Genomic DNA, 26691 nt, shown 5'->3' on the forward strand with positions numbered 1-26691 from the left:
AGGTCGCTCTGCATTCTTCACTAGAAGTCTTTTTCTTCTTGATGGCCTCCCCTGCTTATCTTCTTTTCTTTGGTTACTCTCGACTTAGGTTACATAATCCACACACAGACTTAAACTGCCTGAAGAACACTAAGGTCCTGGCCAGCCTGCATGCTTCTGCTCTCCCACCTTGTTACTTAGAGCTTGGTGAAATCATTTTTAAAAAGGTCACCTTGGTTTTCTTTTCTTACCACCTGTACGACTGCTCTGTTTGACTTACAGCCAGATATAATTCTCCCAAGGGGTCGGGCCTTCTCTTTTCCCAATCCTGAGGCTCAAGCGATGAAATCATACATCCAGGAGAATATTAAGAGGGGTTTCAACTGCTCGTTCTACTTCCCCTGCAAGGAATGGTTTCTTTTTCTTGGAAAAAAAATAGGACAAAACCTTTTGGCCTTGTGTTAATTATCCTACTCTGAAGATCCCCATTCCAAACGTAGTATCTAATGCTAAATTTCTGCAGTTGTAGAGGGCCTATAACCTGATACATATTTAAGAAGGTGATAAATTGAAGATTCACTTAATACAAGTGAAGGACATTATAAGTAACTGGCAATGACATTTGGCTTACATAATGCGACAACTATTTTCTAGAAATTTGTTAAGACTTTTTCCATGAGTTTTGGAACCAGTTCGTCCCTGTACAATATCTTAATTTATTCTTCCTTCCTTGCAGAATAGAGCAATGTAAATATGTGTGTGAGGTTCTATCCAAGCTCTGGTAACCCTCCTTGTATGCTAAACTTTCTAAGTGCAAGTTCTCCAGTACAGAACTTAACCATGACATTGGAAATCATGAACTTTTAGCCATCAAGTGGACTTTGGAGGAGTGGTAACATTGGCTGGATGAGACTTACCATCCATTTTGGTATTGGAATTAGAATACATCAAGTCAGCTTAACTCTGTACCTCCCAAGCATTCTGCCTCCTGCTTAGATTGTAGCTTCTCTTTCCCTTGAGCTCTCTGCCTCCATATCTGAGGCACAGCCGAAAGCTTCTACCAGTTTACCTTTTGAGGAAATTATCTGTGCCACCTCACCTCAGGTTCAAGGTGCTACCTGAAGCACATGACTTCAAGTTGGCAAGACACCCATGTATCATCATGACACTTTATTTAGTTTCTTGCAACCTTTGGTGGGCTACCCTCCACAAGGATACCCTCTTAGAGTAAAGCGGTACTACCCTCCCCCACCTTCCCCCACATTTTTTCTACTTATGTGTAGTGCTGTAGTGCTCTTCAAAGCACATACTCACCCACACAGTGAATCCAGTATGGTCCCACTGCAATCCAATGTTTGGGTGCCACATAGCGCGTCCCACGTTGCCATCTCAGTCCTCTTCAGCTGGCTGCCTCTTCCAGGTGTAGACAGCCAGCTCCAAGTACACGTCATTCTGGTTTAAGCCAGAATGGTGGTAGGGGCTGGGCCAACAATTAAAACAAAATTTAAAAAAAAAATAGGAAAGGGAAAAAAATCCTGCAATTTTGCTTGCACAGCTGGGGATGGTTAAAGTGAAATTGACTTCCTTTTGGGAGTTTAGTTCCGGTTTAAACCTGTGAAGACATGTGCCTGTTCCAAGTCATTTAGGTCCAGGCCCTTAGCGTCCTTGGACTCATCTAACTATGGACTTATTTGTGGCTCTTCCTCCCTCAAATGGACAGACAGTTATCTAGGTCACTGTTGACTGCTTCAGTAAAATGGCCCACTTCCTTCCACTGGCTAAACTTCCCTCCTCTAAGCTGCTGACATCTTTATTCACATAGGAAATGCCTCCTCTATCCACACAGATTGGAGCTATTTATTCAGGATGGAGTTGGTGAAAGTTTCTTATTAGCCAAAGGGTCCTGGGGCCCCTCCATAGAAGAAGGATAATGTCAGGAGTGTGTCTCTTGTACCTCTCCGACGCAATCTCATGACAGCTCTCATAGCCAGCCTTCACAACACACCAGTGATCCACCCCAGGATCTGTGCATTAGTTGATAAGCAAACTACCGACCTGTACAGGAAAGCCACCTTCACACTGATTGGACGGTGGCCACACACCCCCTGTTTGGTGTATTTGTTGCTAAGCAACAGGCCCAGCTCTATCTAAAAACATCCATCCATGCATGGCACTTCCAAGGACCACTGGAATGACTTTATCTTTGTGCCACCTCTTGGCCAGCAACTATAGCATTGTGCATTATATCCAGGGGGCAAAAACAAATACTGGTAGGCCTACTTGCCTTAAGGAACTGATTCTGTTGTAGGTAAAGCTACACTAGTCAGCTATAGTCTATGACCTATGGTAATGAGGCAAGCAGTAAAAAGAGTCTAGTAAGGGATGTGTCAGGGATTCACTCCAAGTGTAGAGCCCTAAGGACACCACTACTCGCTTTTATCCGCTTCAGGGCTGGTTTTGCCCACTTTTATTTAAAAGAAAGTTCAAAACAAACACAGAAGATTCCCTCACAGGGGTATTCATTTGCTTTGGTAGAAGGACTGAAATACTGATTTTCAGCCCTCCTGGCTTGTAAACGCAGCTGTCCAGCTCAGGCCTTACACTTTAGGGCCCTGGTCTGTCTCTGTGTACAGCAAGTAGCCTCGTGCTACATTGGCTCCCACCTCTCTCTCCTAGGTGAAGCCCTACTGACTCTCATCCCCAGACCTCCTTGTCTGCAGGGTGGAGTCGTCTCCAACTGGGAGCCTAGAGCCTTGGTCCAGGTGACTCATTAGTGAACCGGCTGTTTATTACACCTGGATCCTGGCAAGGTACCGCCCTGCTACAGATGATATTCAAAAATAAAAGCATGGGGTTATTAAACATAGTTTATGTTATGTTGTTCATTGTTTGTGAGGAGGTAAGATGTCTGGATGGTGAAGATGCCATTTGCATGGCTACATTTTGCAAAGCATTTAAGGCTGTTTTTTGTTTGGCGGGGGGAGTATAAAGGGACTAGGGGAGAATGAACAATTAATAAACAGAAAAAAAGACAAGAGATCGCTGTAAAAGGAATATTCAAGGTTCTTTTAAATCTTTAGACTAAGAACTTGTAGACGGACTAGAAATTTTGACTGTGCTGATGACCCAACATTACAGTATCTCACAAATGTGAGTACACCCCTCACATTTTTATTATATCTTTTCATGTGACAACACTGAAGAAATGACACTTTACATTGTAGCAAAGTAGTGAGTGTACAGCTTGTATAACAGTGTTAATTTGCTGTGCCCTCAAAATAACTCAACACACAGCCTTTAATGTCTAAACAGCTGGCAACAAAAGTGAGTACACCCCTAAGTGAAAATGCCCAAATTGGACCTAAAGTGTGAATAATTTGTGTGGTCACCATTATTTTCCAACACTGCTTTGACCCTCCTGGGCATGGCGTTCACCAGAGCTTCACAGGTTGCCATTGGAGTCCTCTTCCACTCCTGCATGACAACATCACGGAGCTGGTGGATGTTAAAGACCTTGTGCTCCTCCACCTTCTGTTTGAGGATGCCCCACAGATGCTCAATAGGGTTTAGGTCTGGAGACATACTTGGCCAGTCCATCACCTTTATCCTCAGCTTCTTTAGCAAGGCAGTGGTTATCTTGGAGGTGTGTTTGGGGTCGTTATTATGTTGGAATACTGCCCTGCGGCCCAGTCTCTGAAGGGAGGGGATCATGCTTTGCTTCAGTATGTCATAGTACATGTCGTCATTCATGGTTCCCTCAATGAACTGTAGCTCCCCAGTGCTGGCAGCACTCATGCAGCCCCAGACCATGACACTCCCACCACCATGCTTGACTGTAGGCAAGACACACTTTTTTCTTTACTCTTCACCTGATTGCCGCCACACACGCTTCACACCATCTAAGCCAGATAAGTTTATTTTGGTCTCATCAGACCACTGGACATGGTTCCAGTAATCCATGTCCTTAGTCTGTTTGTCTTCAGCAAACTGTTTGTGGGCTTTCTTGTGCATCTTCTTTAGAGGCTTCCTTCTGGGATGACAGCCATGCAGACCAAATTAGATGCAGTGTGCGGTCAATGGTCTGAGCACTGACAGGCTGACCCCCCACCCCTTCAACCTCTGCAGCAATGCTGGCAGCACTCATACATCTATTTCCCAAAGACAACCTCTGGATATGACGCTGAGCACGTGCACTCAACTCCTTTGGTCGACCATGGCGAGGCCTGTTTTGAGTGGAACCTGTCCTGTTAAACTGCTGCATGGTCTTGACAAACCATGCTGAAGCTCGGTTTCAGGGTCTTGGCAATATTCTTATAGCCTAGGCCATCTTTATGTAGAGCAGCGATTCTTTTTTTCAGATCCTCAGAGAGTTCTTTGTCATTATTTTGATATAATAGGTTATTTTGAGGGGACAGACCATTTACACTGTTATACAAGCTGTACACTCACTACTTTACATTGTAGCAAAGTGTCATTTCTTCAGTGTTGTCACGTGAAAAGATATAATAAAATATTTACAAAAATGTGAGTGGTGTACTCACTTTTGTGAGTTACTGTATGTACAATTATTAAAACTTGGTGGTTCTAAAGTCTTTGATACTTTGACAGGCCCTTCTTATTAGCTCCTCCTTTAATTTCCATTTATGTGCAAGTTATTCAAGTTACATGTTTAATTTATTCAGTGAATGCCTGTCCTGCATCTATATTGGTTACATAGTCCATAACTCATCCGTGTCAGTAAGGATTTGATAGGAATCCTCTTTTCTGCGTATGAGGCAATAATAGCAAAACATGTAATATCTTAATCATAAAAGTACAAGACAAGTAGCAGCGTATGCAGACAATCTTTTATTCTTTATCACCAAACCTATAACTTCTCTGCCTTCATTGCTACAAGAATTGAAGTGATATGGAACTCTCTCCAACTTTAAAGTTAACCTCCAAAAATCTTAAGCGCGTAATATCTATTTAACAGGCCGAACCCCGTCAGGTATATGCCCCTTCTTCCCATTTAAATGGGCCACCCACTCTATCCAATATTTAGGAACCAGTATTCCCGCAAACCTAAACGACATCTTCCCCCTGAATTTTCAACCCTTCCTATCAACGCTCACTCCGGACCTCAAGAAATGGGACTCCCTTGCCCTGTCTTGGTTTGGGCATTGCAATGTACTGAAGATCAATTGTGCCCCTAGGGGGGGCCAGATGGGGCCCTGACCCCCCCAACATTACGCTGTGCCCCACCATGTGCATACCCCCCCCCCCCCCCGCAATTAAAAAAACATGTTTTTTTTTTTTTACAAAAAGGCGGGAGGTAGAGCGTCCCCAGTCAGCTTCTGCGGGTGATTCCTCCCCCCTCCCTCTGCTTGCTGACACTAATGCGAACACTCACACAACCACGGCCGCCCGATCTGCTCCTTCCCCTGCATCCTCATTGGCAGGGAGAAGAGCGAGTTGCAGGAAGGACTCCACCAGGACTCTCCGTTACTGAAAAAACAGACTGATTTCTCCCGTCCTTAGGACAGGGGAACCAGCCTGTAAATTCCAAGAGATGCCAAACCAGCACTGTCAATAGCAGGGGCAGGACAGCAAGAGGCGGCTGGGGAACCCCACAGTGGCAGAACACCAGGGCCCGGTGGCAAGACAACCTTTGCAACCCTGATAGTTCTCCCACTGCTTTGGACCCTTATATTTTCTTGGTATGCATATATCTCTTGTTTTCTGCCACCCTGAGGGGGAGGGGGCCCCAGAACATGTGGGGAACATGTGAAAGGGCCGTTATGGAATCGTAGTAAAGGGCCCCAGGATATATATATATATATATATATATATATATATATATATATATATAATATACAATTGCATTTTATAGTTGCCCCCCTACTTTTGTCTTGGTCCCCCCATCCATGTGCCCCCCCTAAATATGAAAGCTTGAGACGCCACTGCTGAAGATGAATGTAATGCCGAGACTCCTGTACTTACTACAAGCCCCACCTGTTAAACTATCCCAGACCTTCTTTAATGCTGTGCGCTCAGCATTTACCAAGTTTCTCTGGTTCGGCCAACATCCACGCATTAGTAGGGAGTGGCTACTAAGGCCGAAACTGAGGGGAGGCGTTGGCTTCCCAGACCCTGCTCTATACCACACGGCGACGCACATGACACGAGTGGTTGATTGGTGCCGTCATGGGGATTTGAAGCTCTGGGTTACAGGTGATGGCCCAGGCCCCGCTGGCCGGCCTGCCATGGGCAGGTAAGCAACTGACATCCCACTTATCTACTCACCCACTGATCAGACCCACACTCTCTGAGATGGAAAGATTCTTCCGACTATCTTCCTTGACTAGTTTCCCATCTCCCTTGACTCCAATTGTAGGACATCCGAAATTCCCGCCAGGACTATCAGACTCGGCCTTTACCGGGAAGGCCCCAAAAGGGATCTTACAAACCTCTCATTTTCTACGGCCCGCAGGCTGGATTCCAACTGAGACCCTAGTGACAGGACAGATACCTATCACATTGGACATTTGGAGAGCAAGGCAGCTTTCCCACTTCCTCAGCTCCCTGCCCAAACACGCACTCTTTCCTCTGCAACTCCACTCATTTAAAGAACTCTGAGTGACGGCCCAATTTGTGGATTCCTCTCTAGATCTTACAAAACTCTGCTGGACATACAAGCTACCACATACCCTCCTTTCTTAGCTAAGTGGGAAAGATTTACAAACCATGTTTACTGGTCCCCAAAAAGAATGCATACTTTTCTTTGCGCAAAAGTCATCACTCTGTAGTAAATACCAGGAAATTTCCTACAAATTAACCACACGCTGGTATCGCACTCTGTCTATTTTGGCGAAAATATTCCCCAATCAATCCGCACGTTGCTGGCGTTGTGAGCGACACCCGGGCACTATTCTCCACATTTTTTTGGGAATGCCCCAAACTGCAACCTTTCTGGCAACCAGTCCTTCGACTCATTCACAAATTCACAGACATTTCCCTAACCAACGACCCTGCTGCTGTGCTACTAAACCTCACTCCCATGTCAAGAAAGCGCTACCACAAATCTCTTCTTAAACACCTTCTCAATGCTGCTAGGGCTTGCATACTAAGCCACTGGAAGCAACAATCTGCCCCCACAGTAGCCCAATGGTTCGCAAGGGTTAATGATATTGAATGGATGGAAGATTTGACTGCTATGATTCGGGATAAATCTGAGGAACATATGACCAGGTGGTTTTGTTGGAACCTTTTTTGCTTCTCACAGGAATACCTCTGCTATACATAGCCTAACCATAATGATTGTCAGAAGCTTTAACTTTCAACCTCGCTTTCGCACTGCTTGATGTGCAGTGGGCATCCCTCACCCCCTAGGTGGGACTCCCCACCCCGATCCCCCCCCCAATTTTTTTTTCTCTTTTCTTTCTCTCTCTCTCTTTTCCTTTATCTACCCTCCTCTTCTATTCACTTTCTCCTATGTAATCCAAAAACTGGTATGTTTTGACCCCAGGGGTACACCCCGCATTACTCTTCCCCCACCTAATGACAACTTTTTTTTTTTTTTTAAGGATAACTGGACTTACCTCTATTGAAATGAGAGTAATTATACAACCTGTTTACGCAGAGCCTTAGTCTTATGCCCCGTACACACTATCGGATTTTCCGACAACAAATGTTGGATGTGAGCTTGTTGGCTGAAAGGCCGACCGTGTGTATGCTCCATCGAACATTTGTTGTCGGACTTTCTGCCAACAAATGTTGGCTAGCAGGTTCTCAAATTTTCCGCCAACAAAAACTTTGTTGTCGGAATTTCCGATCGTGTGTACACAAGTCCGACGCACAAAAGTTCACTCATTCTCGGACTCAAGCTGAGGAAGCCGCACTGGCTATTGAACTTCCTTTTTCTCAGCTCGTCGTACGTCTTGTACGTCACAACGTTCGTAATTGTTGGCCAACATTTGTGTGACCATGTGTATTCAAGACAAGTTTGAGCCAACCCTCTTCAAACAAAAATCCACGGTTTTGTTGGCGGAAAGTCCAAACCTGTGTACGGGGCATTACAATTCCTAGGTACCTGGGTACCCTGCACACTTACAGTTCTATTCCCACGTAATTACACTGAGAGTCCCTATCTTTAATAGGAGGAAATTAGATGCTGATCATTTGTATGCTTTATTGTATGGACCACCTATTCTGTAAAGTTATCTATTCATTGTATGTCTCATACCACTAAATAAAAATAAATAAATAAAGTACAAGACATAGGAATTGATTCTTAGACCACTTGTTGTATGGAGCTACCTTCAGATGACTAGACAAGCCAGAGCTTTGCAGGGAACTGTTACCCCAGTGTACACATATAAATGTAGTATAAAAAACTGCGGCGCTTGACCAAATTAAAATATACTAAAACTTGAACCTTCAACCACTTCTAAACAAATTTTCACAAAAATGTATAGCCTGGAGGACCCTTACCCTATCACCAGTGGGTAGGTTAAATTTAGTTAAAATAGTTTATCTCCCCAAATTCCTTTACTTTTTTCGTAATGCCCCCTTAATTCCTCCGGCCTCATTCTTCGCAAAACTAAAAAGTATGATTTCTTCCTTTGTTTGGAACGGTAGGTCCCCACGACTGGCCATTACTACCCTCCAGCTGCCCGTCACCCAGGGTGGTCTGTACCAGATTTTCAGATCTACTTCTGGGCGGCCGTTCTGGTAATGGTCAGATGGTGGTTTTCCCAACTGCAGGACAACCCAGCGGTAACATTGGAGGCAGCCATAATGGGTTCATACTCTTCTCTCAGTAACGTGATGTTCAGGGGGGCGAGGTCTCAACCTGGCATCACGGATCTGATCTGTACAACTATCAATATTTGGAATAAAGCCAAAGCCCGCTTTGTCTCCCCCGAGACATTTTCTCCCCACATTCCTCTTTGGGGTAATCCTAATCTACCACACATGAATACCGTACCTGACCCTCGGGTTTGGGCAGGGAAAGGTGTAGTCAAACTGAAGCATATAGTTCTGGGGGGTAAACTGAGATCCTTTTCTGATCTCAAAAATGCCTATTCACTGCCGGGATGGATGTTGTTTAGTTACTACCAGCTTCGACACACGTATAGGAGACAATTCCCAGCACAAATCATATTAAAATCAGACTCTGTGGAGAGACTACTCACAGCCAGGGTCATAGATAAACCCCTCTCCTCCTTATATTTCCACTTGTCCATAGCTCCATTGAAAAAACCCAAGATAGATGGAGATTGGACATCCCAGATCTGTCAGAGGAGGAGTGGGAGTCATGTGTATCATCCTTTGTCACTAATATGATTTAGGCCAGAGACCGGTTTATACAGGTCAAGTTCCTCCACAGAGCCTATTATACTCCAAAGCGGTTAACTATTATGAATCCTAACATCCCAGTGGCCTGTCCTAGATGTGGTCAGAGTTCTGCTGCCTTCTTTCATATGATATGGGCCTGTCCCCGCCTCTGAGACTATTGGTTAGAGATAGCTGACACCCTTAGTCGGGTTACCTCTCTGGAGCTGGGAATATACCCCAAAATGATGCTGCTCAATGTTTTTACTCTAGGGTAAGAGGCAAATATATTAGATTATTTTTGAACTATGCCACATTTTATGCTCGTAGAGAGATATTCCTTCATTGGAAGGACAATGCCCCACCCTGGGTATCCTCATGGCGCCTTAAATTGAACTCGGTGCTACCATTATATAAAAACTTACCTATGCCAATCGAAACTGTCCTGCCAAATTTGACAAGATATGCTCGGGATGGATAGATGCTTGGGGCACAGACGTGGAGGATGACCACCAAGATATTGATATTGGTCCCGCCCCGCAATAGTTTACCACTATTTTTTTATCTTCTGAATGCCTAATCATTGTTTGAGCTCTGTGAACCTAATAGGATGGATGAGATCCTCCCTCCGGCCCTCCCTCCTCCCCCCCCCCCCCACCTCCAAGACCTCCTCAAATAATACTGCTGGAACTTACTACCTCCGATCTCATCTCCTAATGTGATGCAATTCAATAACTCTGTACATCTTTCTCCTTTTTTAAGGTGTCGCTCATTCGTTCTGTGACAATCTATGTAACAGTATTTCTGTGAACAACTGTGTATGTGCATCGCTTGTATTGTAAAAAACAAATAAACATTTATTTTCTTGTAAAAAAAAAAAAAATATATATATATATATATATATATATATATATATATATATATATATATATATATACTAAAACTTAATATAACCTGAAAATAAATGTGCAAAATATTGCTGTGCAAAAAAGCAATAATGGGCAAATTGATGCAAAATCCATGCTCACACACTCACACACATGTGCTAGAACTGTCTTAATGTGCCCTACAAATAAATGTGCAAAATATGTGTAAAAAAGCAAAAAAAGGGCAAAATACTGCAAAGTCCGTGCAAAATACTGATCTCCGGCAATTAACGTGCAAACAACAATAATGCAATATTAAATAGGCATAGTGATTCGATGAAACTTCAAAACTTGATAAATATCTTAACTAGAAAGTGATAGTGCCGGAATCCTGTGCAAAAACGCAATAAAAAATGCAAATCCGTGCAATAATACTGATATCCAACAAATAGCATGCAAACAGTAATAATGCAATGATAAAGTAGGCATAAAAGTGCAATTGCAAATCTGAAATAGTGCAAAATAGCAACAGAATAATCCAATAATGTGAAATAGAGTTTCTTGATGCAGTACAATAAACTCAAATCAGGTGCTCAATCAAAACATGCAGGCTATCCCATCCAGTAATAAAGTGCATGTGCAGCAATATGGCAAGCTTCTTCCGTCCAGTGCGGATGATAAAGTTTCCCCCAGCCTCTCACCTCATAGATTGTATGAATGAGCCACACATAGGTATGCCACACTGGCTTTTTAATCCCTGGTCGATCGATCCCCCGGTGGTCCCAGAACACTCAAAGTCACAGGGTGGTCACATTTATCGATATGCAAGAATAAGGGGAGGGCTCCATAGTGTAGTATCTTAAAAACGCTTTTTAATATAGTATATAAAACACAGTTGGTGAAATAAATAAACAGCAAACACAGCATGTACACATATACTTCTGACCTCGGCCGTGACCTGAAGTGATAAATAAACAGCAAACACAGCATGTACACATATACTTCTGACCTCTGCCGTGACCTGAAGTGATGTCACCACGGCTCTTCTCCCTGAACCACCTGTGTGAAACCAGCCTTAGACCCCATACACACTATTAGATTTTCTGCAGATTTTTGTCTTCAGATTTACCAAAACAATGTAGTGCAAGGGCCTACCTGATTGCATACAAATTGAAACTCTTAAGGTTTGACCTCATATTATATGATTTTGGTAAATCTGAAGACAAAAATCTGCAGAAAATCTAATAGTGTGTATGGGGCTTAAGGCTTCCCACTCCTTATGGACTCCCTTTAGCAAGAAGTCGCCCTTCTTAGTCACTTGTGACTTTCTGTGCCCCTCTGGAGCCTTTGTCTGGTGCTCCACTCCATTACACCTAAAAATAGTAGGTCTGCTTTGGCTTCCCCTGCATTCTACCCAGGGGCTTTTTTTTTTTTTCTTACACTAAAGAGGAACAGGGTTTCCTGGAAGCCAGTAGTTTTCGCTTCCTTTGGTGCTTTTTTTTTTTTTTTTTTTTATTGTCTTCCATGGGGCTGTCATTCTCTCTCCCTCTGTCCTGCCTTGAGGACATGTCAAACACTTATATGTATGGGTTCAGGACTATCATCTGTGGTCACCTGCCATGTATTATCTTGCCAGCTGATCCTCCTCCATTTCTCACAGAGTGGCCCCTCTAGGGGATTCCTTGCTAAATTTCCACCTGACGGGGTGGTTATTTTTTTATCTTTCTTTATAGCTTCTGCCCTCAGGAGTCCGCATCTAGCATTGATCCTTCTCAAGCGTTGTGGGGCCACAGCCTGTTCTGTTTACACTTGTAAAACTTTTTCTTGACAGTTGGGTTGTTTTGAGCATTTCCTGATCCATGCTTCAGCTATAGTGTTCTGCTGTTTGTCTGTCTGATTGGGTTTATTGACTCTACTGCTTCTTCCTATGAGCTAGTTGCTGCACTTTTAGCAGTTTTGTTGCCCATCCCTTGATTTATTGCTTGAGGATGTACTCGATTTATCATACATGCAGGAAATAGGAGTTGATTATTAAACTCCCGTGTCCTGGATGTACGATTAAGATGATTGGAATTTTGACCCACCTGTAAATTTTATATCCTGGAGTACAGTACAGTCCCTTAATGCGCTCTGTGGTCTCCTTAGTGCTTGCAAACTACCTGGAGCCTCACAGAGTGGGTGGGGTTATAATGGGGGGGTGGCTTTTTAATAAAGCTTTTGCCAGTGTCCAATTGTAGCCACATATTAACCATGGTCAGAGAATCAACTCCTGTGTTCTGTACAGTACTCCAAGATATGGAATTTACAGGCATGTAAAAATTCCCATATTTATATTAAAGTGGCATATTTTTCTTCCTATCCTCAGTTATAATCACAAAAAGCCAATATGGAGATAATTGTATCCAGGGAATTGATCCAACACTAGATGTGGGGAAGGAATGTTCATGTTCCCCCCTGAGACACAAAATTGCTTGCAGTTGCACCACTACTGAACAGTTGTATTTTGTGAAAGGATGAACTTTACAGTCACTTTTTTTTTTAAACCTAGTTTGCTATTAAACTATACATACAAGATTTTATTTGTTATAAGTTTCCAAAAGCCTTTACATCTGTGAGGATTGTAATCATTTTTGCAGCTGTGTAAGTAAGGGGGAACAAGCATTCATATATTGCTATGAATTTAACAGAGATTCTGAAATTGCTTGCTGCTTTAATAAGTTTGTTAGGAACTTTGCTACGTGTGCAAAATGTTTTCCTAAGTGTCTCCTAACAAAAATCTTCTTCCAATAATAGGTTTGCTAATTGATCTTCGAAGAAGTTACGACTTGGCCTTTTATCTTGCTGGCATTCCTCCACTGGTTGGAGCTCTGGTTCTTCTGTCTGTTCCTCTTATCCAGGAGAGAGACCAAAAGAAGGCAGAAGAAGTTGAAGCAAGAAAGGAGAAGACACAGGACAATGTGGTGAACGGAGAACTCCTGCCAGGAAACCCTGTGACGGATGCCCAAGTTTAGACCTACAAGGATACTGTCCTATGCATATGACATTTTGTAGAAACATGCAGGCAGTTGGCCCCAAGACATGAGATGAAGATGAGAGTGCTGTTTTTATATTGCACTTATTAAGTCTGATTACCTGGAAATGGTTTGTAGTAAACTGTTCATATTTTAGGGGATTGATTAGTGCATATAACAAAACTTCTCCTAAAATAGATGCACAATTAGGTTTGCACACAGTCACATGAGGAAGTAACATATAAGTGACAGAAAATGAATCTCTATAAAGCCACTTCTGTCTTTATTTGACCAAATTAACAAACCAGATACTACTTATGGTATGTATATTACTATAGAAGTTTTTCATTTCAATTCTAAGCTACGCCTCTGTGTGAATGACCAAATTGCTGTGTGGTTTGTTTCAACATTCCTAGGGTAATTGCTCTCCTCAGCTATATACACATCAGTTTTTTTTGTTTTCCATAGCAAGACACTTTGAAGGTGGCAGATGACTCTGTTGCACTTGTGTCTGCTGTCAGATGCAGTGTTAACGTTTGCACTATGTGATTTTGCTAATTAGTCTTGCGCTTTTATGTAGATGAGAAAACAGTCCACAAAGTTTAATATCATGCTATGCAGATCTAGCACTAATTGAAATATATACTGTAACTACTTTAAAGAAGGTTCCCACTGTACTTAAATCCATTTGCTTTAAACCTCCCTCTCCCCCCAATAAGGATCAAGATTGCATTTGCAGGTAAAGCAGAAGTTTACAGCGTAGCCATACAATACTCATTTATGCACTATTTGCATTGACCTAGACAAACTAATTCTGGGCCTAGGCTACCCAGTTTTAGCTACTGATACTGTTAATATGAGAATTGTTACAACTATATTGGTATTATAAAAGCTTAAGGCCAAATGTTAAAAAAAAAAAAAAGGAAAATTGAGGGTTCAAAAATATCTCTTTAAATGTCCTACGGTTTCATGTAATGGATTAGGGCTCCAACTATATACCAAATTTCCCATCAGCAAGGTTAACCAGTTTGCTACTGCAGCCATTTTTTTTTTTTTTCGCAACAGTTACCGTACTTAAAACCCCCAAAGGATTCTCCCTAGAGTTCACAAAGAATATCTGTGATACACTGTGAAGAATCCTCCATACCACAATTGGTGATGTTTGCAAAAGATGTGTGTACCTGAACACAAATTAGTCTCTCAAATCCCAGGTTCCACATTGCTTCCTGCTCAGCCACTGCACCTGTCACACAGACAGGTGCAGTGATCAAGGAGTTTGGGGTGGGTGGAGCCTGATGGTCATACTGAGACTAGTTAATGTAAAAAATAATTCTGCGCTGCCTAAAGAAAACTAAAGAAGCACCTAACACAGCAATTGTGATATATGCATAAAGAACAGACAAAGAAAGAAAGTGTAGCGCTAATAATTGGGTACATAAAATGAACATAAAGGGAATTAACCAAATATTCATCAACACATATAGGTATATATATGATCAAAAATAAAACAGCGCTTTTGGTAAGTAAAATGGCAGCAATGGAGTCCTACCCAAAAAGGGTAGGACTCCATTGCCGCCATTTTACTTACCAAAAGCACTGTTTTATCTACTCAAATGTAAGTGTTTTTCTTACTTTTAATAAATCTTATTCGTTATTTGCGGAATTATGCTATGTGCCCCTTTTTGTTTTTCCTCTTTTAAATCTGCTATCTAGGTTTATCGGGTCTCTTTATGAGACACACCAGTCCACGGACGGTCGTGGGTTTTCGTTACAGTTTCCAGAGGACTCCATGCCTTCAGTGGTTTCTCCATTATACAAGCCTGTTTGACCCATTGAACGTATGTTTTTTTGGGTTCAAACATTCCAGTAAGCCTCCAGAGCATACGGTGGTGGTATCTCCTCACTTCAAGCTTACACTTATTTACTATCAAGATTTCACATAAAGTTGGACTTTTCACTTACCACCTATTGATTTATCCACTTGGACTTTTTTTCCAAAAGCTGATTTTTAATCACTGGGTTCATTATATTTTGATCATATATATACCTATATGTGTTTATGAATATTTGTTTCATTCTGATTATGTTAATTTTATGTACCCAATTATTAGCGCTACACTTTCTTTCTTTGTTTATACTGAGACTAGTTCACTATCAGGACTAGATTACATAGCGACCGTTGAGCTGAATAGAATCCGCTATGAAATCCATCCACTGCCATCTGCTGTCAATCAGCAAGGCAGGTGGACCCAATGGGGAACTAGCCTTACCATCCCCATCAGGCTTTCTCCAAGTTCAGCCCCATGTCATTAGTTGCAAGGACACTGGTGACCTACGCTCCAGAATGCAATGAAGCAAAAATAAAGCTAACACCAGCCTGCCTGTAAGCCAAATTCGAGTTGGTCTTAATTACCTCCCAGTTTTGTGTTAAGTATGAAACTGGAGGGTATTCTTTTTGATTATGTTCCTGACACATAAAAGCAATGTAGATAAAAATTACAGGTCGGAACTTTTACTAAAACTATTGTAAGGATTTCATTAATTTGGTGTAGGTCAGGCCTCACCTTCCCCAGAAGTTCCTTGTACTAGTTGTCACTGTTTGAAAAACACCACGGCCAGGCAGCACTCTGTGTGTCCTTAGGGGCTGTCAGCTTGTAGTTCCCAGTGAACTACCACTGCGCTATGGTTGTTCATGGACTCTTCCTATCAGGGAGTATTGGCTTACTTATACGTGTAAGCCTATACCCCAACAGTGTGCAGGAGACCTGCATGGCATCAGCGATTCACTGATCGCTGGTGCAATGCTTTTCAGGCTCCTGTGACATAAATAATAAATGCACATTTTTTTTACCAGAAAGAAAATATGCATTTATTTTTTCTAAAGTGAACTTATCATTTAAGATAAAGGCTGCTGCTCTCAAAATTATGGGGGAGCAGTGGTCCAATACATTCCTTAATGAGTCAGAGCTAGACCATGAAGCATGAATATTGCTGATTGGAGGCCAGTAACTGTTACTATGCCAGAGTGTGTCAGACAGCTGGAGATCAACCCCTGCTCTCATATAGAGCAGCAGACTAAAGATGAAGACTTCTGGAGCCCTGTTCAAGCAAACATAACAGTAAAGCCACTAATACATGCATATAAATTCAGCCAGTTTCATAGTGCTCACTCCCGAATGGGCCACTGGAAATAAAAGAGACCTGAGTTACCTGTTCAGAGGCTTCCTGGCCCAGACACCAGCTTGAAACAGAATGGCAAACAAAGGCTTAGTCTGTGGGATGTCTTTTTGTAGATTTATTGAAGTAATAGAACGGGAGAGAAGGATGAGAGAGCAGGATAATCCAAGAACTTCAAGCAAGTACAGGAGGACAGATTCTCAAGGCCAAATTATTAAGCAGCCGCCTTTGCTGGAGGTAGAGGGGATAGCCAGCTGATCAAAGACTCTATATGAGCAGTCACAGGCCTTGCAGCAAAATTTGGCAATCGGCCTCCAAAGCACATGCATACCTGCAGTTCTAGGCAAAGGTTCCACTTGCAATGGCCAAAGACAGCTGTTGCCAAGCAGCTTCCATACGACACTCTGCATTGATAAAGGGGTCTTTCTCTAACCCAGCTCTCTAAGGCAGTGTCCCCCAGCAAGTGTCTTTCAAATAAAGTTCCTCCAGGCCCTTCAGCCAAACACATACTGAGGCCTAACAGCTCTTCAGTACACTGGCTGTCTCCCAGGGGCAGTAGCCCCAAGAGAAAATACCCCACTGAAGAAGCTCTCCAAAACCCTTATCTTAACCCCCTCACAGGGATTGGCTGAGGGCAGATAAATATTCCCAGTGGCTGACCTTCCCACTTTGCTCCTGCCTGCCTCTGAAAGAAACTTCCAAAAATAATCAACCACCAGGTGTAGGTAAACTTGTCCAGGCCTATAAAATAGATTGCTGCTACAGCAGAGCCAAAAACTAAAATTGAGTCTGTACAGGGCAGGGCGCTACACATGGGTATCTGGTACTTCAATCAATCTTATACAGATCTGGCCAAATATGATCATATGTGGTCTGCTGAACCATTTTGATCAACAGAAGATGAGAAATCTGCTTTTTGTCAGTGAGGGTTGGATGCCACAGAAAATATATATAATTTTTTTTTTTTTTTCTTAACTAGGAATACTCTTAATTCAAATCTGCCCAGTATCTAAAATATGTATATGGTCATGTTATGGTACATTCATTACAGCAAACTACAGTCCAAATTAAGACCCTACCTTTCCCTGTTTAACCACTTCAGCTCCGGAAGAATTTACCCCTTCCTGACCAGGCCATTATTTTTTTTTTGCGATATGGCACTGCGTCGTTTTAACTGGCAATTGTGCGGTCGTGCGACGTTGTACTCAAACAAAATGTATGTTCTTTTTTCTCCACAAATAGAGCTTTCTTTTGGTGGTATTTGATCACCTCTGCGGTTTTATTTTTTGCGCTATAAACAAAAAAAGAGCGACAATTTTGGAAAAAAAAACAAAACATTATTTTGTACTTTTTGCTATAATAACTATCCCCCCCAAAAAATTTTAAAAAACAAAATTTCTTCATCAGTTTAGGCCAATATGTATTCTTTTAGTTATAGAGTCTACAAAATAGGGGATAGATATATGGCATTTTTATTTATTTTTTTTTTTTTACTAGTAATGGCGGTGATACTGCAATTTTTATCGGGACTGCATCATGGCAACGGACATATCAGACACTTTTTAGGGACCAGTGACATTTATACAGCAATCAGTGCTATAAATAGCCACCAGTTATTATACAGGATTTATATAGCGCCAACAGTTTGCGCAGCCAGAACAAAATGAAGGCAGACATTACAGTTACATTACAATTTGGTACAAGAGGAATCAGAGGGCCCTGCTCGCTAGAGCTTACAATCTAGGAGGGAATACTGTATAAATGTAACTGGCAGGGAAGGGGTTAACACTAGGGAACGATCAAGGGGTTAAATGTGTTCTAACTGTGAGGGGGAATGTGGCTGACTAGAGGAGGAGACAGATCGTTGTCCCTTTATTAGTAGGAACACACAATTTCTCTCCTCTCCCCTGACAGAACCGGGATTTGTGTGTTTACACACAGATCCCAGTTCTCGCTGTCATGAGGGATCGCGGGTGCCTGGCAGTCATCGCGCCTACCGGGAAGGCACGTCTGCTCCGGGGACATGCTGCGGCCGTGCCTGCTATAGCGTCTTAAAGAGCCGACGTACAGCTACGACGGCTCGCACAGCAGTGCCATCCTGCCGCAGTATAACTGCGGCGGCTGGGCAGGAAGTGGTTAAACCTTATAGCAATATCTTATTATTGAATTCCTTTTTCAAATATAAACCTCAACATGTTCCCTTTTCAAAAAAAATGCCTTAATGCAGCATTAAAACCAAAAAACAAAAATGTATTAAATTGCAACTCAGCTCGACCTGGTAGCTACATAATTTTTTTAGTTGGTCCTTTTTGCTTAATTTTCACCTGCTGATCCAGCTAGGGATAAGAAACCGAGAGATCATTCCCTATATTGATTGGAAACAGCCCACCCGCAGGTTCTAGTCGTGAATCATTGGCTGGGATCTGCTGACAAACTCCCTTCATGTACAAATACAGCGGGTGCTGGTAGGGGATGCGTGTGCCCTAAACCTGGAAGCAGCCAGCAACATACCAGTACGTTGCTTTCCCTACACTTGGCCGCCCATCCACAGTTGATTGCGGGTGAACCTTTATCCAAAAAGAAAAAAAAAGTCTAAAACTACACCCACCCCGGACAGACAATGCTGCTGTCCAAAGGTGTCCACTTTACTACTTTGAGAATGCAGATACTCAATTAGTGTGTGGAATACAAGCTTAAAAAAGAAAACAAATGCAGACACCACATCTAAGAATTGGTAAGCTGCAATATATAAAATTTTTGTGTTTGAGTTTTATACCGCTTTAACAAGAGCTGCTATAAAGACACTCCTCGTAGCAGGAGTCCCACTGTCAACATATCTGCACATCATTACTGAGTAGCATAGGGGAAAAATGCCACTACTCTCAGTAAATGTAGTCATACCCTCTACTCTTCAAGAATAGGCTATTAGCCTGTGTGGTCACATGACTGCTGTTAAAAAAAAACTGCTATTAGAAAATCAGCAGAATTGCTTGAATGCCATAGTGTGCTTTCACACTTACTTTAAAGTGACCCTCTCACCATAGAGCCGCTTTTGGTCGATTGGCCACCTGTAAAATTAGAAGTAATGTACTTTCCTTTTTTGTCAGCCTGTGTATTTGAAAAAAAATGTAGCTTCTCTGCTCCCCAACCGCTGCATACATTTTACACTTACATGTGTGTAGAATACTGCCTTCCCCCACCAGCTACTGTTGTTCCTTGGGAACAGATGCAGCAGCTTTTAAATACATGGGCCACCAAAAAGGCGAGTAATATTACTACAGAAGGTACTAAAATGGATATTACACCCCTTTGCTCTTTGGACTCCTGTAGGAAGTTATAACATGTACAGACTTGCTTATGAAGGTGTGAATGGGGTGAAGATGGAAGCCTCAGGGGAGCAGTGACAGCGCGCTGCTGGCTTTGTTTTTAGTTAAGTCTTTCATAGTAAGCTAGTATGCGATGCATACTAGTACATTATGCTTTTAACTTCAGGGAGAAGATTTTTCTTTTTTTTTTTTTTTTTTTTTTGCGGTTTAGTGCCGCTTTAAAAAGTTATGTTATTCAGAATTACCATAAGACATACTATAGTCAACATAAATAGCAGCAGTAAGGAGAAAATACCATCGGTAAACGTGAATTCCTTACATATAGCTGCACCCACTTTTAACATTATTTTTCACCAAAGAGACTTTCACAAATAAGCATTTGGGAAAGACTGCCCCGTTGGCAGTCTTTATAAAAGCAGAGCCCTTTTATATATTTTTTGGCAGTTTTAATGCTTAGAATTGCACTTTAGTATCACTTTTGAAAGGCATATTCTGTCAGTCACTGCAAACACGATGTTAGCGTGAGTGGTGTTGAAGTGAGAGTTGAATTTTTACTTCTTTTGATACTATATTCAGCAACATTTATAGTGAGAATGTGTTTTTTGTTTGTATGTATGTTAATTAGTTCCCCACTTTCTGGCTCCTATAGACTATATTGATCTGATCTTTTAGGATGCATCCACACCAGTATTTTTGAAAATTGCATTTAAAGCACTTATGCCCTTTGACACATTTTCAAAGACCATAATAATGTGACTTTTTGTGACATAGTATGTTCTCCAACGTTTTACTACAAATCTTCTGATACTAAAATGAGCATCAGGAGTAAAGAGTGCCTGTAAATACATATTTTACTATTATTTTGCATGGAAAAGTAAAACACATTAATTTGCAATGGTGGCTATACAGCATAAAGTGGCCCCCTCTGATTCAGTGGGAGATATTGACAAAAATGAATATGCAAATTGTTTTAATGCTAATAACTATTAAAAGGAGAAGTCCAGCCTGAGCTTTTTAGGCTGGGCTTCTCCTAAGGGTCACAGGAGTGCAATTCATTTTGCACTCCTGTGACCCGTTTTCAGCGGTCGTTACTGCCATCAGTCAAGGCACCGCCTCATCCCAACTTCCCAAGTCTGGATCCACCAGTTGCCTTGATTGATGGCAGTCTCAGCGAGCCGCTGAGATGGCCTCTCCCCGCCCCTCCACAGCTCATTGCTCCAATGAGCGCGGAGAAGCAGACCAGGAGCAATGCTGACTGATAGTCGGCATCGCTCTGCTCGAGGAGGAGTGAGAACCGAGCCATCGGCGGTGTTCGGTGGCTCTGTTCCCAGTGCAGAGACTCCGGGGGACAGCTGCAGCATCGGTCTGATGCGCCATCCACTGAGGCAAGTATGATTAGCAAAGAAAAATAAAACATACTTTCTTTTAAGAACATTCTTGCATTAGTTCAAACAGCTGCCTAACTAAGGCTATCCATAGACATGAGAAGGTGGTAAGAAGATCTGACCAATACTGGGAAAACAACAGTTGTGACATATATGCCTGTTTTAACCAAGTGTGCAAATGTATTTATTGAGAAGGTGCCCTTGATGCTGGCCTTTGCTTGGGAGAACTGTACCAATACTCCAGGGATATGAGTTTTTAATGGTTAATTCACAGGAGGATACTGCAAAATGTCCACATATATCAGTTGTGGATCCAACTGTTCTCAGACAGATCTTGCAGTGATCATCTCATGTCTTTGGGTACCCTGAGATTAAGAACTTCAGTTATTCAACCTGATGGTTTAGTCACCAGAGTCGATCCGCACCAAAAAGGACTTTTGTAGTCTTGCCCAGAGTGAAAAGCACTTGCATCAGATTTAATTGTGAGAAGTTGGATTTCCAGAAAAGTAAACAAGGAATGCCTTTCATGCAGTATATATAGAAGCTGCTCACTATCTAAGAAGCAATGACAATCAGAGATGGACACCTAACGTTAGATGAGATTATGACAGCTGCCTATCCAGTGTAAACCAATGAATTTAAGGAAGTATCACCAGACCTTAAAGATTGTTGTTGAATCCCCTAGGGGACCAAATGCATGTAGCATGTGTGCCTGTTCTCTACAGGTACATCTTTATGTCTGTTTGGCTGTCTGTCAGCTATACCCCAGGCTGAAGCCCAATTTATGGGCATTCCTATTGGGTGTCTATAGTATGGCAATGTAGCCACTGCTCCCTCTCTATTCTCATGTATTGCATATCTGTATTTGTGTGCTCTGTCCCTCATGCCAGACATGAATTAGACAGTTTTCACCTAGCTGTAGTTGCTCTTATAGTAGACTGCTACTCAGCTGAGATTCTGAAAAGGGACCGTGGTGTGTGCAGCTGTAAAACAGCTAACAGAGATGCTGGGTGGTAGAGAGGGTGGACCATGAGAGGAGCATACCAGTTTACTAAAACCACAAGTGAGACTGGAGTGCAGATGAGGGTGCAAAGAAGCTGGTGAGAAGAAAGATGGGGCCAAGAGAGGTGAAATAGAAGCTGAAGAAAACAATATGCAAAGCAGAGGGAGATCGGGGTAGGATGTGAATGGAGTGTATGAGTCTCTTAGGAGGATCTTGGAGATCCTGGGAGGTGGAGATTAGAAGGGAGTGTGAGCAAGACTACACTGAAGCTGGGAAGGAATGGGCCTGACCAGTGGAATACTGTCTACCATGCTAACTCAGCAGCCACATCACAGATTAGAAAAGAACCAATAGCAAAATGCCCTTGGTTCCCTGGAGTATCCCACAAAAATGTTAAGCTTGCAACAATGTTACTTTCTTAACACCAATATTATATAAACATTGCATGTTGTGTGAATATAATTTAGCCTGGGCTCAAAAAGGAAGATTCATTCCAGGAGGTGGATGTGCAAAACACCACCAGATTTTGTAATGCTAAGAATATTCTGGATTGCATTCTTCCCGGTGTAACTAATATGGCTTTATATTCAGTGTGCTGAACTCAGCTGTTTACTTGGTTTGCAATTCTAACATGATCTGAAGTCCAACTGGACCATAGGCAAGGCTTAACAACTGACTACAGCCTCTACCAGAAAACATGTATTCTAAAAGTCAAGGGTTAATTATCTCTTAAATTTCTCAATAAATAAAGCTATATATTCTGCAGTAGGGACTATTCCCAGGGAAAGTGTAGTATGCTAAAGTTTACTATGGGCTAAAATAAATACATCAGATGAATGTTGTGTTTTTCTGTATTAATCTGTTTGTCTGACTTACATAAAGTTCATATATCCTTCAAGTCAATATTAAAACCGGGTTATGGAGAATGTTTTAGATGCTACACAGCAGAATCGTGGAAGTGACCATTGCTCAAGGTTTATGTCTATTTACCTGTAACACACTAACAGTAGGTAAATGGCTGAGAACTGTGAAGATTGTACTCTCAAGCCAGCCATAGACTGTTCAAATCTGCTGAACCAGCCAAGATTCAACCCATGTGTGGGCAGGCTGAATGTAAAAGTTGATCGATCATCTTGGGTACAACCAGCTTGCCGGATTTTACATGCGATTATCTTATAGCCGCTAGCAATAATCACTGTTGTTCGGCAGTAGGGATTCTGCTGTCAACACTGACTGTGTTGATGGGGGAATCAAGCAAATTTCTTTCCTACAACCACAGGTTGCAGGAAAGAAATTTGCTTCATCTATGGCTGGCCTTGGGTTAACTTGATTGCAAAGCTATTAATCTAGTGAAACTGGCATGCAAATACCGATTTCCTATGATCTTCGGTGTCATCTAGTGGCATAAACAGACCCCTTAGTATTAAAGCAGTATTAAACTCAAAAGCAAACATTTACTATATTGCAGCTTACCAATTTTTTTTATTTTTCATCTGGGGTCCAGCCAATATGTCTATCATTTTTCAACAGAAAAAGTTCTCTTGCAGTTACAGGAATAAGACAAATCATTTAACACTGGCAGGGGTGCTTAAAATGGTCAGCTTTTCATTCATGTATAACCTTTATCCCAAAATGATAAAACTATTTGCTTTAACTGCTGAGTGAGCTGGAGTTTGGCTTCAATGTGTTAGGGGATTAAAATCTGTTAGTCCATCTAACAGTCCCTTCTCCCTAGACTGACAATGCTGCTGTCCAAACGTGACCCAACCACCTGCCGACCGCCCCGTAGCACATTTACTGCTACAGAGCAGCCGTGCTGCACAGTATCACACATATATATATATATATATATATATATATATATATATATATATATATATATATATATATATACATGATCCTGCACTTCCGGGTATCAGGCACGCTCCCAATGTGATTTAATAGTGTGGACACCGATCGGGCTGATCGTTCGGTACACAGGTAGATTGCCATTCCATCAGTACAGAAGGCATGGATCCTGTGTTTCTGTAAAGCAGGAACACAGATTCATGCCTTCCACTATTAAAGCACCACCCCCACTACCCTGAATCACCAGCTAGGCATACATTTAACCCTCTGATCACCCCTGATGTTAACCCCTTCCCTGCCAGTGACATTAGTACAGTGACGGTGCATATTTTTAGCACCGATCATTGCAATAATGTAACTGGTCCCTCAAAAAAGTGTCATTTAGGTGTTCGATTTGTCTGCCACAATATCACAGTCTGGCTTTAGATCGCTGATCGCTGCCATTACTAGTAAAAAATAAATAAAAATTTCATAACTATATCCCATAGTTTGAAGACGCTAGAACCTTTGTGCAAGCCAATCGGTATACGCTGATTGGGGGGGGGGGGGGGGTTCTACCAAAAATATGTAACAGAATACATATTGGCCTAAATTGATGAAGAAATTAGATTTTTTACATGTTTTTATTGAGTATGTTTTAGAGCAGAAAGTAAAAATAGATTTTTTTCAAAACTGTCAGTCGTTTTTTGTTTATAGCACAAAAAATTAAAACCTCAGAGGTGATCAAATACCACCAAAAGAAAGCAATTTGTGGGGAAAAAAAACTACATTTTATTTGGGTGCAGTGTTGCACAACTGCACAATTGTCAGTTAAAGTAACAGTGTCATATTGCAAAAAATGGCCTGGTTAGGAAGGGGAGTAAATATTTAAGTAGTTAATCCAGGGTGGGAGCACTCTGATACAGGAGGTGTTACTGGTTAGATCACCAGGGTAAAACAGAGTGAAAAAGCATAAAAAACAAATGTAGCCACCACATCTAAGGATTGATAAGCTGCAATATATTACAATTAAATGTGAATTGATGAATTGGTCCATTACACAGCCAATGAAATCCTTACAAAATAGTACTTGCCAATATGTAAGTATATTGAGATCCGCTTCCTCTGTAATGCCCTCCTTTGGAGCACAATGCTGGCACTTTCCCCTCAAAACTGTGTGCATGTACTCAATAAGACATGCAGAATGACAGAGTTCATTCAAGATAATCTAGAACATAGTCAGAGACCATCATGTAGAATATAAAGTAGTCTCTCTGGCTGTAGACCAAATGTCATCAACTAAAGCAACCAGTCATGCTTTATCTTTACTTTTTAACTTGCACTATAGAATAATCCTTGCTGGTTGCTTTGGTGACACCACCATTGTCGTTTGCTGCAGTTTTTATTGGAAAGCCTTATAGTCTTTGACTAACTAAGTTTAGAGAAGACTTAATCAAGCCTGACTTCAGCACATTGTTTTATCTTATATTTCCCTCAAAGAATGAGTGCCTTCCCACTATTGTGTTTCATAAAGAATGCTGCTAGCGGGATTTTATAGCTATAATGTCCAAATTGGCCACGTGAGTAGAAAAGTGCCATTTTATCTTTGGTAACAACCTTATTGTGTGTTTTTATAGTCGTTTTTCTCTGTGAAACATTCATTTATTTTGACACTACGCCTTAATTATACCTCTTATGAGCCAGTAATGTGTACGATTATGCTTTTTCATTTGTAATTTAGTATGAGAATCCATACCTTAATTTTTGCACCTCTTTAGATTCCTTTTTTGTGAATGTTGTTTATCTGTAGTATTTTGCTACTTTGTTACTCCCCAGCTTTACAGTATCTTTCTAGGTGTCCTTTTAAACCAAAGTGGCTTCCCTGAAACATTGATATCTAATAAAAGTTCATACTGCCGTTGGTTTTTTTTAAGTGCAGACCAGGAAGGAAAAAAAGGCTATATTAAACTTTGTTTTTAGAGTTTACGATTTTATTAAAAAGGTAATTTCTTTGCTTTTTTGCAATTCTTTATAGAACTGGATTTGTTAGCATTGTGATGCAACATATTTGGGCCATTAAAGCCCAACTCAGCGCCAAAGCCCTTTTTTGATTAGAATGGAGTCTGTGATCCCATTGGGAACTTTTTTTTAATACGCGACAACATCAGAGGTAATGGGCTTCATGGGACAGAAAGGCACAAACAGTAAAAAACTTCAGAGTTGCCCAACTCAAAAAAAAAAAAAAAAGCGTTTGTTGCTTTGTCCCCATTAAAGTGATTTGTTACAGCGTGTCCCCTTGTCATCGGGAAAGTAAGTGTTCCCCAGTGAGAACACTGCAGTAACAGTTTTGGCTGCTGTTGGTCTTTAAGCCATTTACTGATTTTAAACTGATAGTTTGCCTTTGCTTTCTTTTAGATATGTGCAAATATTTTATAAATATACACTGTAAAAGATGATGAATGATAATTTACTGAAACCGAGCAGTAGTATTATAACAATACAATATTGTGTTGAACTGGCAAGGATTTCTTAGACTGGACACATGTAAAAATGTCAATGAATTTGCTTAATAGAAAATAAATGTTATTTTCAAGTTGTGTGTAGTCTTGGCCCACCTTCAATCATTTGTAAAATGTCAGTTTGCCTATATGCCCAAGAAAGATGTTCACTTTCATGTTCAAAACTAGACGTGCAGAATGAAACAATGTGTTTTGTTTTGGATCGATTAAGTTACCATATTAGTTTTGCTGCATCCATGACTAAATTTATTTAGTTTTGTTTATTCGTTTTCGACCGGATTCA

At 41.5% G+C, this 26691-nt stretch overlaps 1 protein-coding gene across 1 annotated transcript in view; it reads left to right on the plus strand.

Moving 5' to 3' along the window:
* SLC16A2 (solute carrier family 16 member 2) overlaps positions 1-26486 on the plus strand; it is a 476284-nt gene extending 449798 nt beyond the window's left edge. The window contains exon 6 of the mRNA XM_073599494.1: positions 12954-26486. Within this exon, the coding sequence (XP_073455595.1) occupies positions 12954-13171 (218 nt within the window). The 3' untranslated portion in view covers positions 13172-26486. The remainder of the gene's footprint in view (positions 1-12953) is intronic.
* Positions 26487-26691: the final 205 nt, after the last annotated feature.

The sequence above is a fragment of the Aquarana catesbeiana genome, linkage group LG09 (genome assembly GCF_042186555.1).
Source record: "Aquarana catesbeiana isolate 2022-GZ linkage group LG09, ASM4218655v1, whole genome shotgun sequence".
NCBI classification, from domain to species: domain Eukaryota; kingdom Metazoa; phylum Chordata; class Amphibia; order Anura; family Ranidae; genus Aquarana; species Aquarana catesbeiana.